Here is a 20,543-nt window from a genome sequence, read left to right on the forward strand (position 1 = left end):
ATCCCCTTGAATATTTTTCTGTCAGAACTTTTTCCATAGGGAAGGTTTGTTTCAATGGGCCGATTTCAATAGAGAATTTGCCCATATTTAACTGGGGTGTAGGGGAAAGAATTAAACTGAAGAAATTTGATTGTGTAGAAATAGTTGTAAATGATGCATTTTTAAAGCAAAATGTTTTCAACCTGTTTGAAAACACCTTACCTTTGCTTTTTGAAATGCATTTTATGTTACGCAGAAAAGTAAGAAAAGTAGCGTTAAAAGTGAAACTGGAAGAAAACATTCTGTTGACAGTCTCAGAAGAATTTAATTAACTTCAGCTGAAAAGTATTGGCTTCCAGAAAAAACTGTAATGAAACGTTCTGTTCTAATTCTGAATAGAAAATAAAATTTGAGATTCTAGAATTTAGACAAAAGCTCTAGCATCTACATAGGATAAACACAAGGGAGATGGTTTGCAAAAATTAAAGGACAAAACTGATGGAAGATGAGTTCTTAGTTACAAACTTTCCCCATGCATTTGAAAATAAAGGAGAACAATAATAAAGCCCTTTGGCTTGGCCTATAAATCAGAGAAACCTGTGGAGCGATCTCCACTAACCTTCATGTGTTCTGGCTCACGTCCTTCAAAATTTGGAAGCAAATTTTAATTGAAGTGCAAAGAGGTAAATAAGCTCTGCAGGACCTTCTTGATTAGGATGCCTACTTTGACTAGAAGGATAAAGGCTGACCTGGAATTTAGAGTATAAATAAGCTGAAATTCCAAAGTGCCCATCAGACCCTAAAGGTCACTGTAGCACTCTTTCCTAATTCTGTTCCCTTTTACAATATCTCTACATTTTCTTTGGCAGTAATACCACATGAAGTCTTTGCCCCCTTTTTTATTAAGAGCCGTCGCTTTGGGGATTTGTTTTACAGTGTGGCTCCGGTTGAATGACACAACTCCAGGGCACGGTGAACTTCGGAGTGAGGTTGGAAAAGGGCAGGTAGTGGTGAGGGGGACTTTTAAGCTTGTCCACCAGAGAAAAGTTATCACTTAGTAACGGCCTTGATGATTGATTTTTTTTTTTTAGTGTGTTAAATACAATGTTTTGAGTCACTAAGAGATGGAGCGTTGATAACGTTGTGCCATTACACGTGAATAATGATTAAGCGAACCAAACAGGCAGTAGTTACCGTTCATTAAGTGTTATTTGAACTGCTACAAGTCTGAATCAATTTGCAAATGACCGTAAGTAAAATCCAGGATCCTTTTATGTTTTCCAGGGTGTGCCGACTTGCATCTTCTGGATATGTTGACACCTACGGAAAGAAAAAGGCAGGGATACATCCATGAGCTCATTGTCACAGAAGAGAACTATGTGAATGATCTGCAGTTGGTCACAGAGGTAAGATGGCACAGCAGCTTTAGGAGCAGGTTTTAATCACTCTTTTTTTTTTGAAGTAAATCAATAATTTCAGTGTGCAAACTCACTTTGTGTCACTGCGGTGTTTGGTTTCCTAGGGATGATCTCTATAAAATTTTCATCTATATATCTATATCTATAGATATATGCATGCATGTATGGGTGTGGGTGCAACTAATGTTAAGCCCTTGTGTTGCTGTCACCAAAACGCTGATGTTTAAAGTATCATTCTAGTGATCCCTTTTTGCCCTGATTTTGAATATTTATTTCTCGTGTATAAGATCTTAAAGCTTGAAGCACTTTATGTGCCAGTTTCCACATTCACAGTGGCACTCAGTTATCACTTTCTGTGATTTTCTTTAAATGTTATAAGGTGCATCTCTTATGTGGAAAAAAAGGGAATTAGTACAGGCAACTGACTTAGACAATTCTTTTGACAGAGAGGGAAGGCCCTTTTTTGAAAAAGAGGTCAAGATATGCAAACCTGAGACACTATAACATAAATCAGGACTTCCATACAAGAGTCCAACGTAAAATGTACTTTAAGTTGTATTATCAAAGTAATCCTGGGATGTTTTGCCGGATACCCCTGACTAAAATTCCTAAGTTTCAAACACATTATCCAGGTCATAATCAATACCACCAACACAAATTTAGAGTATTCTCTTTTAAAGCCATACGCTGCTGACAAACCTATTATCAGGGAACACTGTGGATCTCTAGGGCACAGCGCGTGTTTGAAGTCTGTTCCGCTGAGTGTCAAGTGCTACTCTGATGTGAAGTTTTCTCACCTCCAGACTAAGGAAATGAGCAACATCAGTCTTAACTAAGACTGATGTAATAAGTAAGTATATTTACCATATACTTTCTAAATTGCTTAATTTTCTGAATCTGTAGATCTTCCAGAAACCACTAATGGAATCTGAGCTGCTAACAGAAAAAGAAGTTGCTATGATTTTTGTTAATTGGAAGGAGCTGATTATGTGCAATATAAAACTACTGAAGTAAGTTTTTTTCCCCCATACTTAGCAATAACAAAATCGTGGGCCTCTCCCCCTGCTTCTCCTTTTAGCTGCATGAAAATATTTGCCGCTTAAGCAAGCAGTAACCAAAAGGGCCATGCTTTTTCACTTGTTGGAAAAAGCAAAATATTAACAGTGTGTGCTATGACTTATTGTTGTTGTGGAGAAAAATCCATCAGTTCTTTGCTGAGTAAGTGTTTGCGCTTACTTTGCTCTTGGTGTACGTGTGCTCCAGAAGGCAAGATCAACCTCTCTTGAAGAGTAGCGCCTGTCAAGGCTACCCGCAGTCCCATCGTAGACCTTTACTTCCTCTGTCACAGCCCATACCCAGTTCCAGTCCTATTATCCGTGAATGCAAAACAAGGCACGGCAACCTCTGCCTCCCTTATTCTGAGTTAGCTGATGCGTTCCTTCAGTTATTGTAGGCTTATAGCACCTGAATGAGTTGTTTAGTGAGAAGTGGAGCCAACAAAGCCTGGTTTCCTAGGGATTTGTGTCCAGTGTACCCTGCACCCTTCCTTCCAAAGTCTCCAGCTGTCTGCCATGAAACTCCACGCCGTGCAAGTACCTTTATTTCTCCTGTCGTTCTCTGTGGCCTCTGATGGATGCAGTCTTCCCACTTGCATCCTTCTCACCCGTCCCTACTGCTTCAGCGAGACGCAGTAAATGCTGTGGCTCATTTGGAGGCACGTGCATGCAGGCTGCTCCTCTGGTCATTGCCAGAGAAACCGAGTAAGGATTGAGTTAAACCTGTATCTTCATAAGCAAGAGGACTAATAAACTTGCTTTTTTCCCTACTGAGCTGTTAATTTTCATTGAACTTACGGGAATTTTATAACCATTTAGGTTGGAAAAGACCCTTAAGATCATCGAGTCTGTAACTTTGAGATATCTCCTTTTTTATAAAATGTGTTTGAAAATGCCCCACAAGTTGAAAAGTTATGATAGTGATAGAACAAATGCAGGCAACTCAGTGACAATAGATATCCTTTCCTTAGGAAACCAGGCTAAAACTAGAAGTGGCTTTAAGCTTAAAGTAGTGGTAAGGTTTTTATCCCTCATTCACGAGCATGTCTGTTACTCTCTAAACTAATAGAAAAGGAAATTACATTCCTTTTTATATTGTATCTGATCTGGCATTGCGTTAAGTTAATGTCAAATAACAGTTTGGTTACCACAAGAGGGAAAAATGGTATTGGCTGAGGGTGCAATCTTGATTACTGTATTCTTAGAATATGCGATAAATCTTGTGGCTGATCTATTTAATATTCAGGGGTGTCTCTATTTCAATAACGAATAAGAATCAAACCATTTATTTCATCAATGAGGAGTCATTCTATAGCGGTCTGCTTATAAAACACACGTGACCTTTCCATGTTTAGGGCTTTGCGTGTGCGTAAGAAGATGTCTGGAGAGAAGATGCCAGTGAAGATGATCGGAGACATACTGACGGCTCAGCTGCCACACATGCAGCCTTACATTCGGTTCTGCAGCTGCCAGCTCAATGGGGCAGCGCTCATCCAGCAGAAGACAGATGAAGTCCCCGAGTTCAAGGAGTTTGTTAAAGTAAGAAAAGAAGCAATCACCCTGAATTTTGGACACCGTAAATTTAGCTCATCATTTTGCTTATTTGCAAAACATAGCCTCAAATAGTGCTCTGTGTTGGGCTAGAATGAAGAATCTTCAGACTCATTGAAGGAGTACATGTTTTCGTTTAAATAATATACTTTTTCAAACGACTACAGAGCCATAAAAGACTTTGTTTAATAATCGTTTTGCTGTAAAATGCTGGGACAGTAAGAAGAGGCCCTTCTCTTGTACGGGAAAGGCAGTGAAGAATATCTTGTAAAAAATACAGGAAATTCTACTGCACTGATATCGCTTGTGATCTAAGAACAGATTCAGCTGAGGCCTGGTGTTCATTTGTTGCCTTACCTTTTTTTTTTTTTCTTGGAGGAGCTCATTTTGCAGGGTTTTAAACAAACTGACTAACACCATTTTACCTCTCTAATGTTTCAGAGGTTAGCAATGGATCCTCGCTGTAAAGGAATGCCACTATCAAGTTTTCTACTAAAGCCTATGCAACGGGTAACAAGATACCCACTAATAATTAAAAATGTACGTTCTTTTGCAAAGATGATGTTTTTGATGCTGCTTTGCTTATAGCTTAGTTACAGGGAAGTTTCCTTATTTGTCTCCAGCTTTATCATTGTTAGGTATCTGATGTGCGAGGGAACATGGGGTATGCTTTTATATTTGATCACACTAGAGCAGATGTGGTAGTAACTCATTTGGCTTCAGCAAAATGACTCTGGATTTCCACTAGAAACAGAGGTGAAACTTGCACACAAAGAACCGGATGGGAGTAAAAGCTGAATGAAAACTTTAAAATTCAGATAACAGGAGTAACGAGTCAATCTTACGCTCATCTTTGCCATTTTCCACAGTGCCGTTCCCTCCTCCATAGTCTCGTAAATGACATTCAGTGTGCGAGCCTGAACGCCAAATTGTTTCAAGTTACCTTACTGCGCAGCTTACGTTGACGGATGACTTACAACCCTTTCCTAACTTTCATTTGTTGCCTAACGCTTACCATCCTGAATAATGTTATTGAACTTGGCCCAAGACTTTCGCAGGGAAGAACTATAAATTGGATGTTGGCATTTAAGAGAGTCCTTAAACAGTCGTGGGTGTATTTCCGCATATGGCTGGAATTTGCATAGTTATGTCAGGAGAGTGAGCAGCGTACTGATGTAAAGGCTCTGCAGGCGGGCATTCACTTCAGCTACTCGGAAACAGACTGTGAGTTTGTTTCCTATTTTTCATGTTTGTCAAGGTGGAAAAGAAATTTGAAACGTACTGGCTGGCTCTGATGAAAGTAAAGAAATAAAAGAGAAGTGTACTATAAATACATTTTAACTGCAGATAACAGAAAAGGCTAATGTATTTTATTTATCTGTAGATAATAGAAAACACTCCTGAAAACCACCCAGACCACAGTCACTTGAAGCATGCTCTTGAGAAAGCAGAAGAATTATGTTCTCAAGTAAATGAAGGTGTGCGGGAGAAGGAAAATTCAGATAGGCTGGAGTGGATCCAGGCTCATGTTCAGTGTGAAGGCCTGTCGGAGGTAAAAAAAATGTTCTGTCTAGAGTAATGCAAATGTGGGTACGCTTCTTCACCGGTCGGGAAGGAACCATGGCTCACTTACGGCACTGCATCAGGGGACAAACGGTGTAATTAATCAAGTCATATAATCTTCAGTCCTTTGTTTTCATCTTTCTTTGGCTCCCTTTCACTCCTGCACGTAATCCTTTTTTTGCTGCTGGTGTTATTGCCTTCTATATGATAAATGCTGCTTTTGTTGCCTGCCGCTGGACCAGTGCCAGGTTCAGTGCCGCAATTTTCAACCACAACTTTCCGGTTTCATAGCTCTTTATAATACAGCGGTTATTGTACTGCTGTATCTCGTCCTGAAGCTATACCTGACCATCCTGGAGTGCTTTCATCACAGATTTTTTTTTTTTTGTGATAAAACTTTGTATGCATTTTGGAAACTCAAGAACACTGATCAAGCCTCTCTCAAGACTTTACAGAGAGAATCACTACCTACCATTGCATACTATTTTTTAAGGTAACATGCTAATCTTCTCTACTGAAACTATAAAGAAAATAATTGTGTCGGTATATCCTGCAAAAGGATGGAGGATATTTTGCTGGCCTCCCTATTATTGGTAAAAATAATAGAGGCAGACAGATCACAACTTAGTTTTCAAAATATGCATTAAGAGTTCTCTTCTAGAAAATTTTTAAAAAAAAAAAAGAAGCACTGGTTGGATTATAAACCGGAAAACATTGTGTTTCATCTTATGAAATCTAATTGTTTTGGAAAGACAGGTATGACAATTTCAGAAGGGTCAAAGTCACATTCAGCTGTCTTATAAATACTCCCTGAAGGAAGATGGCTGCATTTATCTTCTGTACATGATGCCTGGCTCTAGAATGCCAAAAATATTACCTGAAAGACCAACTGGCTGCTTGCTGACATGGTGATGCCAGTAGCAGCAGCCTTGAATCAGTGGCAAGGAGTGGTCCGGCCTTCCCCTTTTCTGACCGAGAAGTTTCTGATCTGTAAAAGGAGCTACTCCAGATCAAGCTACCTGGCCAACTAGGAGGGCAAGAACACCAAGCGAAAATAAACCTGAAAATGACACTTTAGGAACGGGCAAGCTGCTACTCATCTGGTAACAACCTCCGGATGAGTCTTAAATTCTGCCAGTTCCAAACACAATTCAGAAATCCAGGCCTTGTTAAGAAAGCTCAGCATTTGGAGAGACCATTTGCATAACCATCCCTGGAGGTATTTAAAAGACGGGTAGACATAGTGCTTAGAGTTATGGTTAGTGATGGGTTTTGTCAGTGTCGGGTTAATGGTTGGACTAGATGGTCTGAAAGGTCCCTTCCAACCTAGGCGATGCTATGGTTCTATAATCCAGGACAAGTCATCATCAGCTCCGTTCCACTCACAGAGATGCATGCGCGTGGCAGAGAAACTCAAAAGGAGGCACAAATGCTTTTGACTTTTCTCTGCCTGTCCAGGCCATGCCCCCTGCAACTGATGGGCTGCCTTAAAGTTAATTTTCATGTAGCATTTCTGTAACTTGCACTGCTTATCATGCACAAGACAGAAACATTGCTCGTCATCCCTGTGACACAAATTAAAACCAATGTCAGGACTCAAAACTATATTTGATCTCTTTCAGGGGAACCTCGATTGTTTTACTTTATACAGTGCGTTGTTGTTCTTCTTCTACTTTTCGCAGCAACTCGTATTTAATTCTGTTACAAACTGCTTGGGACCACGCAAGTTTCTGCACAGTGGGAAACTCTATAAAGCCAAGAGTAACAAGGAACTGTACGGCTTTCTCTTCAACGATTTCCTCCTCCTCACTCAGATCATAAAACCTCTTGGCTCTTCTGGGACAGACAAAGTCTTCAGCCCCAAGTCTAATCTGCAATACAAAATGTACAAAACTGTAAGTACCACTCTTAAACGGTGACTCGGATAACTAAGTGGTGACTAAGATAAACTAATGGTGACTAAGATATAACTGAGCTGCTAACAGTGCGTATAGCAGGCAGCAGCTCCCATACTGGACGCGCAGGCAATAGCCTTTATATAGAAGAGGTTTGAAAGCTTTGGCATATGCTGGGGACTCCAGGGACTGATGGTGAGAAAGCAGGTTGTTTGCCTTAGTGAGATAAGAGGAGGTGCTTTTGAAGTTTTGCTAAAACAGCCTCTCCAACAGAGATCACATGTCTCGGGGAGTGATGGGGAGAGCAGCGTTCGCTGCTCTTTGTGGGAAAGCAGAGATTGCTGCGCTTCATGGGACTGCTTTCTTACTTCAAGAGAAGTGTTCCCAGACTCTGGAGGCACCTACATCTTTGACAATAAGAAAATTCCAAAAATGACATATCTGAAGATAGATGGGAGGCAGGCAGAAGGGGAAAGATATGGAGGCACAAAAGAAATCTGTTGTAAATTGCTCTGTGTTGAATGCATCTATTCAGATACTGTGCGGTAGAACTCTAGCTTTGCCTAATGTTTTACAGCCCATTTTTCTAAATGAGGTACTAGTAAAATTACCCACAGACCCTTCTGGAGATGAGCCCATCTTCCACATCTCCCACATTGACAGAGTCTATACACTCCGGGCTGAGAGCATTAATGAAAGGTAAGTACCTGCGCAGGCTGCGTTAATACTGAATTTGGAAAGTCTGGTGTGAATGTATTTGATGTACACATGCATAGCAGTCTCTGAGCAGTTTATCTTACGTGACTGGAGAATTCCTTCTGCTCGAGATTATTGTGATAGTCAATATATGAAAAGAAGGGAAAACGAAAGATGTTTCCTGAATTCCAGTAAGACCAACAGTGAAATGCCTAGGAGGGCTGATGTACAGGCCATATTTCACAACATTTTACGTTAGAATAAGGTAGGCAAAAGATGCAATCCTACCTTCTTCTCTTAACATCCGTTTGTTTGTGCCAGCCAGTGCAAGCATTTGTATGGCCGTATGTTGAATGAGATTGAGAAACAGGTCAGAATTACAACTTGAAGCAAAAGCCTACCAAACAAAACCCAGTTAGTTTTAACCTGGTTCAGTTCAGACTGAAACAGTCAAAAGAATGGCAACCCCAAAACCTCAGCTGGTGATTTTTGTCTCTGGCAAGCTTACAGAGACAGCATTACACTCACTCACATGGAAGAGGTTTCTTTGCACAAATGCAAGGTCTTGAAAGATAACTTCTGTTAAAAAATGAAACCTGAAAGTACAGAAAAAACCACAACCATAGGATAGACGTGGCATTATGCCAGTTTGCAAATATACGGCCCCTAAAAATTCTGATGCAGAAAAATGTGTAAAACGTCTTTGCTCCCTGCCTGCCTGTGTTATTCATTATTACTTATACACGTAGTTTTTCTTGCAAAAGATCATACTTTTATGGATTCCCATTGTCCTTTGGGATGTTGTCTGTCCCTCCATGCCACAGAATGCATGAGCATCATGGTTAGACCCTTGGTGATGAAAATTGACACGGCCTTTTCAACTTAGGATGTGTTGCGCAAATCAGACTGTAGTGGTAATTACCTGTTCTGTGTCAGAGCACTCACAGGGATAAGTCAGAAACATCTAAACTCTGCACCGCATTCATCCTACCCAGCTCAAGGAACTTCAGTGAGATGCTTAGGCGCCCTACGCTGAACTGTCAGCGGAAGGAGACGGTTGGAGACAGTGGAAGGATCTTCACATATTGAACGCCCTCTGGAGGTGCCTGCCTCTCTCCAGGCATCATAGAGAGAACTCATGGGAACTGCTGTCCAAATTTGGGCGCTCTAGTCAAATGCCTTTACTTATACGGGATACAGCCTTTGACTTTCTTTTATGCTAGAATTGCTTACTAAATAAACGCAGCATTTTAGGTGAGATACCTCCAGGTTTTCATCATTCACTTGCTTTTAACTAAGAGCAACATTAGCATCAACAAGTGATTAATTTGCCTATTTAATCTTAAAAGACCTGTGTGGATCAAAGGCTTGGTATACTTCCGAAGCTGCCGTTCACCATTTAGGGCTGAGCTGGGAGGCAGAATTGTCCTTAGGTGTTTTCTTAAACAGCTTTCTGTGCAGAATGCAGGTGAGTGTTCAGACCCAAATCTGTGTAAGTGGCTGCAATGCCCTGTAGAGCAGCAGCTCTTCATTTCAGGATCAGAAATGGATCCACCACTTCTAGATTCTCTCATTTTGCCTTGACTCAGGTCTCAGGTTCCCTCATATGTCACAGCAATTCTTCTAAGCCCTTGGGGACCCATGGGACCCCTTCTTCTATGCTTTTTCTCTGTCAGTCTTTCCACTCGGTCTCTTAAATATGAAATGATTTCCCAGAAGGGCCCGTAGGGAACCACGGTCATTCATCATCAGTGTATTTCCTGAGTTATGCTTCATGTGTCCTGAGGCTTAGAAGGATTTTGGTAGGAAACCTCTAGGATCAAGACATAGCTGTCTTGTATCTTCTGCTATAAGAAGTTAGTTTATTACAATAAAGCAAAAAGCTTGGTGAAAGCAAACCTGTTATCTATACCTTTTGGTTTCTCACCAAGTCCCTCCTGCTTGTCATTCTCTTGAGTTTTCTTTGTGTGGTGGGATCTGCTAGCTTGGGATGGTTAGGTTTCTGCAGGTGCTATAAATTCCCGTAGGATCTCTCCCAGGCACACAGCTTCAGTGTAGCAGAGCCTGTGATGGGGCCAGGGCCTTGGTTGGGAAGGAGGGCCGGATTTACTTTTGTCCGCTGTGCTCCAGGGAGCAAAAATGGAAATGGTATTTTGCAACATTTTTTTCCGTTTCCTTCTGAAGGACTGCCTGGGTTCAGAAGATCAAAGCTGCTTCAGAACTTTACATAGAGACCGAAAAGAAGAAGAGAGAAAAAGCCTACTTAGGTACAGCATGGGATGTATTTTTTGTGGAAAAGTCCGTGGGCAGGAAAACACGTTAATGACTTTTCTCTCTCCTCTTCTGTTTCACCACAGTTCGCTCGCAAAGAGCAACAGGCATTGGGAGGTTGATGGTGAATATTGTTGAAGGCATTGAACTAAAACCTTGCAGGTCCCATGGTAAGTGCCTTGCGTTTTCCATAATGTGCTCTATGAAGAAGACATTCCTATTCGTCAGACAACTTTGAAGGAGGTTCTGTCCAAAACATGGTTTTGTTCAATGAAGCCATTTTAAAGAGCTTAAAATATGCCAAAGTCATTTTGTGCAGTTCGGTAGCAGTCAGCACTGCACTTAAGCATTTCTTTCAGACAAACTTAGTTTCCACCACCTAAGCCATATCGTAAGAGATCATAAGCCACAAAGTCCTGAAATGAAGAGTGCAAGGTGCTCAGCGCCTTGAACAACTGCGTCCCTGTTCATTGTAATGGCAGCGAGGCCACAGTCTTTCCCCCATCCATTGGCTGTAGGAGTAAAAGGACATTTAGGAAGAAGATCACACACCTAAAAACACCATTTCTCTTTTTTTTTTTCATTTCCGTCTTCCCAGGAAAGAGTAATCCGTACTGTGAGGTGACGATGGGCTCTCAGTGCCACATTACCAAGACGATACAGGACACCCTCAACCCGAAGTGGAACTCCAACTGCCAGTTCTTTATCAAAGACCTCGAGCAGGACGTGCTCTGCATTACGGTGTTCGAGAGGGACCAGTTCTCCCCAGATGGTATGTAGGGGGCTGCCGCCCTTCCAAGGGTATTTTCAAATCTCCCGTTTTAAAGAGGTATATGCCTGATGAGGTAAATCATAGAGAATGGTTTGGGTTGGAAGGGGCCTGTAACCAAAATATCCAACCCCGATACTGAACCCCTTTGCATATCAGGAGCCCCTAACTCACCATTGCTCCCCAGCGGAGTCATGCAAAAAGAATCAACCTGTCTCTGTTTTTTGGGGGGGTTTCCTTTCTTGTGCAACTTGACAACAACTAAAGTGTGGTTTGCAATTCTGCTAAGTCTTTAAAAAACTCTGGATGCTGTTTGCAAATGGATAGACTAATGCGGGAGGAAGAGAAATGTCTCTTCAAGTTCCTGTAATATGCAATAACAGCAACAGAAATGAACCCAGGATTCCTATCCCATTCTTATTTAATAACCTGGGATAAATGTACGGAGCATTGAAGAGTGTATTTTGGAGTCATGATCTCTCAGGAAGTATTCGGATAGGGCTGTCATTCATGTGGCCAGCACCAGTTGGCCCATTGACCTTGTCGCTGGTGTGATGCGCTCCTTGGCTCTATCATCTCCAGAGGGCTTCACACTCACTGTGAACTGTGCAGCGGCCTTTGGCCTTTTTTCTAAAATATCATAAAATAAATAAGCTACTGAAGCAAGGCAGCTGTGAATTACATAGTGGATTTTTCTGCTTATGGGGCCATTTATTTTTAATGCTGCTGCTGTCTAATATGATCCAGCTAAAATCCTCTTCTATGCAGATCAGCAGCCTTTGGCCTTCTTCAACTCCAAAAATATAGTTGGACCGAAGACTTGTTTTCTTCTTTTGTTGTGTGCAGATGGAAGCTTAGGTCCTTCTGCAAATTAGCATCTTATTGCAACGTAAAACAGTCGTGTCATTTCTGAGCATGCTGTCTTTTTGCATTTCAGACTTTTTGGGCAGAACAGAGATCCGTGTGGCAGACATTAAGAAGGATCAGGGGTCAAAGGGACCAGTTACAAAGTGTCTCCTTCTGCATGAAGTCCCAACAGGAGAGATAGTCGTCCGACTAGACCTGCAATTGTTTGATGAGCCTTAGAAGGAAAGGGACCGATGCTTTATTTCAGTCTGAGTTCACTGCAATAGGTGTCTGCAGAAGCAAAATCCTTATTGGTGTGATATGAAACTACTGCTTGCCCTTCACACGTAAGAGGGTTATCAAAGCAAACAGGAGCATCTTTGTGCCTTGATAATTCTCACTGAAAAATGAATCCCAATTTAGTGAGGAGATCTCCCTCGATTTCTCTATGTGGAACTTGAGGTTAGTTTCCTGGGTTTATGAAATAACCTAGTTGTTCGGTGTGCTCCAGTCTGAAAGGCTGGCAAACCACATAGGTTGCTGCGCTTGCTCCAGTTACCCTAGTCTTTAATTTACATGAAGAAGGCAATGTTGTTACGTTTTGGAGGCTTTCTGCAGGGTTTTCCCCCTTAAGGAATTCTGTGCCTATTGCTCAGCAAAGTTGTGTGTAAATGTAACGTGAATGGAAGGAGCAGTTACGCAGTAAGAAGATCTTTGAAGATCTTCATGACGGTACTGAAAAGACTTAGAAAATAAATAGTCTATATCTATAAACAGAGAAGATTCTATTAACATACCACTTCATGACTCATGTTGCCCCTGAAAATAAATTATGTACGGGCCTTCTGCACAGAGATGAATTGCACGCCAGAAGATTCCACCCACTCGGTACCTTGGGAAGTTGCGGCTTTCTATAGGACGGTAAGTGTTCTAACAGTAAGCGAAGGATTAAACGCAGCGCCCTGCTGAAGGTTGTGCTATACCACTTTGATGCTACTTTACTACTGCTGCTCGATCGTGTGACTGCAGATGGATGATCTGTCGCCCGCAGCGGGGGAGAAAAAAAAAAAATCACGACTCTAGCTCAGGAAGCTAATTTCTACCCCACAGAATCTAGTTTGCAAAGCAATCAGTGGTGACTGGGTATTAAACAGTGCCGTGCCTAACTGTGTTTGACATGGTGTTACGGAATTCAGGGCAGCGGCACACTGTAGCTCACGAAGGTGTTCGTGGCAAGCCGGGGTGATGGCAGGTTTGGTGGCAGCGGTACTGGATGCTTGTGATGGTGCAGAGTGGGTAACCCCAAAGTAAAAGCCTTGTCATCTGGGGGAATGCCAGGGCTTATGTATCCATTTCACTCTACGAATACACACGTGCGGCCCCACATCCAGCAAACTTTCCCCGTTTGGCAAAGCACCAGCTCTAAGTGTGCACATACGTCTTGTTTCCCTTGAGAACACGCGTAAGTGCTTTGCCGAGTCTGGACCCGAGAGAGAATAGGCCCCTAAGAGTAAAATTCCTCTTTGTTCATGACCTATCATGCATACACTGGTATTTTTGTAAGGACTTTATTTCCGAATGGGAGGTGTCAGCCTGTTTCATTAGCATGTGAACGTTCTTGTGGAGCCTGTTGTTAGGTTTTGGTGTTCCTTGCATGTCCTTTCAGTACTGGTTTCCACCTTTCCTGTATAGGCGGTGTTCTCTAGCACTACAAGTCTTATTGATTTCCATTAGGAAATTAGGATATATTCATAACGGATAGGTAGATACAGTATGGTAATAAGTGTAAACTGTGCTGGGAAGTGTCTGTGTACTATAATTTCCTACAAGACCACTGTAATGTTTCAAGCAATGGGAAAAAAAAAAATATGTATGTTGGAGGGACGACAAAGTTTACATTTCATACTTTTCAGAATCGCTTTATTATTTATTTATTGAAGATAGTGTAGAATTTTGTATCAGAAATGACAGACATACTTATGTATTTTTTGAAACAAAACAGAGATACACACTTTAGTTAGAAACTTTCAACTGACCACGTTTTAGAGGGAGTTTAACTTCCTAGGCATGCATTTGTTTACCACTAACTGGCTGAAAACACGATTAAGAGAACTTTAAGTTTCTATTTTTCAATGTTGTTAAGAAAATTGTTTCAATTAAAATATGTAAATAGTACTAAACCCATGCTTTCCTAATTCCATATCAATACATTTTATTAAATATAATGTATATGAAAATACACATTGTTGTGGTAGGATAAAAAAAAGTGATAAAATCTATTAATGGAGTAACATTAAATGTCATTGTCTAACCTTTTATCGCTGTCCTAATTTTACTCAGTAGCTGCAAATACGGTGAACGTTCATTTCAGTGTTCAAAAAGTAGCATCACATTTTTATGGTATCATTTCACCAGCATGGATTATAGTAACAACTAAATAGACAAACAGGACAAAAAAAGACCGTGGGTGTAATGCAGAAATCCTGGCCAGGCATTCAAAGGGAGCCTCGAGGAGCTGCACCTTCCTCTGAGACCCAACTGGTGTCGGAAGCGGGGGACCCTTAGCTGCAGGGGCTCCTCTTGGATTGCGATCCTTTTCGTGGGCGATCCTTTTCGTGGGCGTATATGATTGCCCCATCTTGGGGAATTGTAACAGAACTGAGCACCTTCCGGACCGCCACCGCTTGCGATTGCCCACTCACCCTCGATGCACAGCAATGTTTAACTCCCGTTAATGTCAATCGGAGTTAGGCAAACATTATGATGATGAAAGGCTGGGGTTCGGCTCACAGATATCTAACGAATCCCTCATAATTGGTCTATAATCCTAAAGAGGACGCTTGTCCTAATCCCTGTGCATTGAGGACAGAGTGTGGCTCCCTTAGAGCCAGCTGACTGTGCATCGGGATGTCGCTATTTTCCTGCTTGCTCGCCCTCAGTGCTCTGTAGGATATTTGGCACCGTTGGCTTTCCTAGATGGAACTGCTTTCCGTCAGGGTTAGCCAAAGGTTCTTAGGAACCCATTGTCTCTTGCCTGGTTTTCCCCGCTCAGGGATGCTACAGTCTTGCGCATCACTTTGCGTTCACTGTGCGGATTGCAGGTTTCTGCTTTTCTACCCACCGTGGCTGCATAGACCTTCCTGCTCACCCGGGACTTCGTGCTGTAAAAGCTCAGGCCTTTTACTGAAGGAAGAGGCTCATTAGCTGTATGCCTGCCAGTGCTTCCATAGAGCAAACAGCAAGTTCTCATGGGCTTGTTTAAATCCCACCCGTGTTCTGAAGAGTTGGGGGAAGGGAGAGGCACACAGCGATACCTTGGGAGTTAGGTATCTCTTCGTGTATTTAGAAAGTCAGCTGGCATTACCACAACGAGCCATCCTCTTAGGAGCGCCATGTGCTGGCTGCCAGGCCAAGCTCTGCTCGTCTGTGCTACCGGCAGTGAATACCTGTATTTATGTAGACCCTATTTTTCAGACCCTAGTTATTGATCTCTGGTTATCTTCGTAAAATAGCACACCTTAGCTCACAGGTCCCTTTCCGGACCCATCAAGACGTGTGTAAACTTTTCCTAGTGTTATGCGGAACCACCCCAACGACAAAATCAAAGGCCAGATAATACTTGATCGCATTTTGGATTGAAAGAGCGGATTCACGCAGATAAGCGTCCCCACTAAAACGCAGAGGTTGTAAACCTGCGTATTGTGGAGCTCTGAGACTGGCTGGCTGCATTTGCGCTGGTAGAATTCATCCTTGAAGAGAGGCTGAGTACAAGGTCTCTCCATTACTCAGCCTTAAAATGAGGCGCCGGTGAGGTAGAACTGGTACGTGGGCCACTGGGACTGGCTCTCAAAATGGGGTTTCATTTCTACCTTTTTAGCAGGCTCCGCTTTATCGGAGCAGACCATTTGCTTAGAAGTAATTTGTCAGCATCACACTCCTTGGCTGGCAGTCAGGCCTTTCTAAAAATAATACTGTGACTTTTCAATGCGTTCACTGCCTGCATTGGAACCGTGGTCTTGCTTTGGATCGACTGGGAGAAAAAAACCCTAAGAGAAGAAAGAGCAAAATCCGCAGCTGTAAGAAAACATGCGACGGAAAGAGTTGCACCACCAAACCGGTGGTTTGGTTTCCAAGCTTTAATTCTGGGAATTGCATTCTTCCCTTATGTACTTTCATTTTAGAGGGGAGAGGGGTATTTCTTTCTAGTGCTTTCTGGGCTCTAAGTCTTGTACTAGAACTGAATTAATGGGTCAGAAACTGGAAGGGAACCACTTTTAAAAATTATTAATGTGAATTCTGAGAGATAGTGGTACCTGAGGACAGGCAGAACGTCAATGTTGTGGCTGCAGACAGGACATGATACCTCAGAGAAAGGAATCTTTTTCCTTTCTTTTTTTTTTTTGTTTTGAGTGGGTTTAGTTTAAAATCAGATCCACATCCTCACAGCAGAACTTCAATTATCCAGGACCCCAAGCATCCATAATAATAGTAATAGTAACAATAGTGATTAATAACAAACCATGTGTTTGTCCTCAGCCTGGGAGAACCACACTGGGTTTAGTGCAGCTCTATATTTCTGCAGGAGTTTGCATGCACTTTTTTCTAGAAGTGGAGCTTTTCCAGTGTTTCTAACAGCCCTTACACTCAGCTTTCCAGGAATTACCTTCTGAGATGTACCTCTGAGGTGCTTAGGCTCTGTGTCGTTTCAAGATGCTTTCCCAAGGACTTCATGGGCTTGTAAATGTTGCTGTCAGGCTCTTTGCTTTCCTGGTGCCTTCCAGGCAGCTCTCACGACCATCCAGGAGATATGTACCTTTCCATGGGTACGTGCCCTTTCCGCACAGGGAATCTGCTGCGCCAGCATCAACGTGCCAGATTTTTGTCTCTCAAAGGACTTGTTTCCCCAGGCTGGAGCTGTGTGAGGTATTTGCCGGTGATGCTGTTACACATCAGCAGGGTGGATGTCTGTCCTGTCACCCGCATTCAGGACCTCTCCATCATTGTTCTGATTACCAGTAAGAATCAGCCTGGTCTTGTCCATCTGCCTCCAGAGCATTTTCTCCCTGTGGCCCGGAGTCGGCCCTTCAGAGATGCCTCTCGGGGAAACCACCTGAGCTCATTTTCCTCTGTGCTTGGTTGGATGCAGATGGAAATCATTACCTCCAGAGCAGTTTCAGCTCTTCCCCTTCAGAGGTCCACCTGAGCACCCACCCATGCCATCGTTCCCAGCAGTGCCAGCCTGTGAGCTCCCGCTGCCCATGCTATGAGCCTACAGGCTCCAGCTCATTGCCGGGGGGGGGTTGAAGATCATGTTTGAGATCACCCAGGTCCCCTCCTGGCCGTGATTCTTCCTGCCTGCTGGGCCCGTTGGCTCCCTCCAAGCCAAACATTGTCTGCATTGCACGAATGGACGCAGTGGGTGACTGGAAAATGCGTCTCACCTCATCTCACCGCCTTGCTCCATTGCCGTTTTTCTTCTGCGTACATCTTGTGAGTAAACCAGAGCTTCTGTCCTGTAATTAATTAAGTCCTTTGGAAAGCATTGCTCTTTCTTTCCCTTTAACCCCACGGCCCGAAGCTCAGCTGTGTGAAACAGCGCTGGTTTAGAGGCTCCTTTCCAGGCGTCTCCACCACAGCTCATCTGGCAGCTGCCATCTCTGTGGCAGCCCCGCGGCCCCTGGCTCCACGAAGCACTTCAGCAGATGCTGAACTTTTTAATTCGTGCCCCAATTCAGTGCAAAGGTGTACGTAAAGCCAGCCGGGTGCCTGAGGTGCTATACTGGGGACGCATGGAGGCATTCAAAAAAGCTTCGATAATTGAGAGCCTACATTATGAAGTTGGTTCGTGTGCTGTAAAGACTGGGAGACTGCAATAGGACATCAAATAAAAAGTCAAGATTAAGATAAAATACCAAAGTAGTTTATAGTCTTTGCAGCCGGATCTCTTTTCTTCCTTATCTTCCCAAAAGGGGTTTTAGCCTCTAAACTCACCAGAATTGTATTTACTGGGCAAATCGTGATTCATATACTTACAGATTGTAACACGTTTGGAAGCACTGTAAAAGTAAAAAAAAAAACCCACTAGGCTGACCTTGGCCTTGGAAAGAGCAAGTGGCTTGCCAAGCATAGAGCTGGTAAAAAGCCAGTCTGTAAAGGCCTGCGAGGTTGCACGCAGCCTGTGAGCTGACTTGGGCACCTTGAAAGACGGAGCGCGGCGCTGAGCTGACGCTAAGCCAAACGACTGATAAATTACAGAACTTTTTTTCTAGATGCGCTTAATTATTAGATATTTTTCTCGACACGAGTTTTTATGAGGGAACTTTTTAAATGTTCATTTTACAACTTTTTTTTAGCCTTTGAAAATAAGTAAATCACTTTTTGTTACGTGCGAGTAGGGCTGGGGCAGGGGGGTAACATTGTGGATAATGCAGTTTTTGTAATATTATTAAATACATTTTCAAAACTAAGATGGGACAAGGACAGACTTTTACTGCAACAGTGGTGTCTACTTTCATACTGCTCTGTTTGCCACTGGGATATTTCGGTTTATTCAAATCCAGCGGTCAAAACCCTTGAAACACAGAAAAGCTGGGAATCTGGTTAAATCCCCTTAGCTTTGAGGGGTTGGCTCTGTACGTACGTTCCACAGGTAGCCTGGCGTTTGTTTAGCCCCAACACTCTTGTCCTACACGCGTATCGATGTATCTATAGTTAAATACACGCTTTTATATATGTGTGTGTGATAATTTGTATATAGAACATAAAAAACCAGCTACGTTGTCATTGTCAAATACTGAGTAAATCTAACAGAAAAGTGTTCGTAGGCATCCAGTTTTGTTTCTTCATTTCAGTATTTTAAAATAAGGACCGTCCTTGGGAGGTTATTTTTCTGTACATAGGAGAATATATTTAGGACCTAACTTAAAAAAAAAAATAAAGACCGGCGGTAAGAATAAGTTAAACTTGTCTGGTTGCTTGATATAGTTGTCAAAGGTTCTGCTGCGACTGTAGGTGAAGGCCTCGTGCTGCTTGTAAAGCTGCAGGAGTGTCCTTGACTCTGGATTTAGTGGTCGGTTCTGGGATCTTAATGCGTTGTGTAAGTGAAGGGAGCTGGTTCTTCGCCTGAGCCCCCCCGTCAGACCCCCCAGGCAGCAGCTCCTGCCCGTCGTGGTGGGCGCAGGTGAAAGGGGAGGGCTGGCATGCCAGGGAGTCAGGGGAAAAAAGGGAAGAAATAGGGGCAGAGCTAAAAAAGAAGAGCTTGGTGAGCAGCAGCATCTCTGCTCCCTTCCCAAAAAAAGTCATGGGTGGGCGTCCATGGGGTGATGGCTTGGAAAGGAAATCCCTCCCAGCTGTGGTGGGTGCTCCATGGTATGACCCATTCTTGCCAGGAGGAAGGGAGAAGGTTGGGTGCAGGTCCGTAGCACCCTCCTGGTGCTGGTGCGGCTGCTTGGCCAACCCTCTGTCTCCACTCTCGCTCGGTCTCACCGCCTCTTCCAGGCTTTCCCGGGTTTGTACCACCACCGCCCTCACCCCCAGATGGGCTGCTCTTGGGGTGTCCGCGCAGCACCATCTGAAAGGCCATGCTGGGGTAGAGGGACCTCCATCAACCCTCTTGTGCTCCCCGCATCCATCCCACCTTGGCGAGGGCCGCAGCAAGCCCCCGCCGCAGGTACAGGCTCCCCCCACGGCGAGACAACCCCCAACCCACAGGGAAAAGGCAAAGTCAACCCCTCCACGGGGCAGGTTTTTCCTGGAAGGCTTTGGCTTTGTGGAATTACCCTATCCCAGACCTCAAGTTGCCAAAAAGGAATTCAGTATTCCGGCAAGCCGCCTTTGCAGATTGTGTAAGGGGTAAGTTCTATTTCGTTGTCGTTATATTGTTGGGGAAAAAAAAGATAGCCATAGTATTTCTTTCAATATTAATACTTAGAATCGGGGAATCCCCCTCTCTGGTGGTGGTGGTGTTACCTTTTGGTGCACTTTTTGCTGCTAAACAAGTCATATCAATTAGTCTCCTCATTTATTTTCTTAAAAAAGGAAGTATTGTACTGTCTGTAGTATTCATAACATCCTAAAAATTACAAAGGCATCATAAAAATAACTGTTACGTGTATGTCAAGATCTGGCCAAATAGGAGAAAAAGTTACTTTTCTTTTTTTCAGAGAAAATGGAATTATTTTGTATTGTTCATTTACATCACATCTAACTATTCTACAGTAAAACGCTGATACTGTGAAGTTGGTTTCTTTTGTTTTTTTAAAGCATTCTTAATCGGTATAATGAATAATTATGAATCAGACACCACTGTTTCGCATAAGACGATTTCAACTGTACTTGGGTTGCTCTCAATGTGTTGTTTCCTCACCCGCTCTTGGTTAAATAATTCTATTTACAGACACAGTCCAATTAAGCAAAAGTCCTTAAAATGTATTCACCTGTTTGAGGAATTGTGCCGCTTCCCAGACTGCGGCCACCGAGGTGGAAACTGCCGACAAGGTTT

At 42.9% G+C, this 20,543-nt stretch overlaps 1 protein-coding gene across 15 annotated transcripts in view; it reads left to right on the forward strand.

Annotated features, from left to right (window-relative positions):
• ITSN1 (intersectin 1) overlaps positions 1-14,360 on the forward strand; it is a 139,772-nt gene extending 125,412 nt beyond the window's left edge. For all 15 annotated transcript variants that reach the window (XM_074601329.1, XM_074601431.1, XM_074601376.1 and 12 more), the window contains 11 exons: positions 1,264-1,385; positions 2,301-2,407; positions 3,808-3,991; positions 4,445-4,543; positions 5,388-5,555; positions 7,249-7,461; positions 8,039-8,160; positions 10,342-10,424; positions 10,515-10,598; positions 11,027-11,200; positions 12,135-14,360. In XM_074601329.1, the coding sequence (XP_074457430.1) occupies positions 1,264-1,385; positions 2,301-2,407; positions 3,808-3,991; positions 4,445-4,543; positions 5,388-5,555; positions 7,249-7,461; positions 8,039-8,160; positions 10,342-10,424; positions 10,515-10,598; positions 11,027-11,200; positions 12,135-12,283 (1,505 nt within the window). In that variant the 3' untranslated portion in view covers positions 12,284-14,360. The remainder of the gene's footprint in view (positions 1-1,263; positions 1,386-2,300; positions 2,408-3,807; positions 3,992-4,444; positions 4,544-5,387; positions 5,556-7,248; positions 7,462-8,038; positions 8,161-10,341; positions 10,425-10,514; positions 10,599-11,026; positions 11,201-12,134) is intronic.
• Positions 14,361-20,543: the final 6,183 nt, after the last annotated feature.

This window comes from Larus michahellis, chromosome 1 (assembly GCF_964199755.1).
Source record: "Larus michahellis chromosome 1, bLarMic1.1, whole genome shotgun sequence".
NCBI classification, from domain to species: domain Eukaryota; kingdom Metazoa; phylum Chordata; class Aves; order Charadriiformes; family Laridae; genus Larus; species Larus michahellis.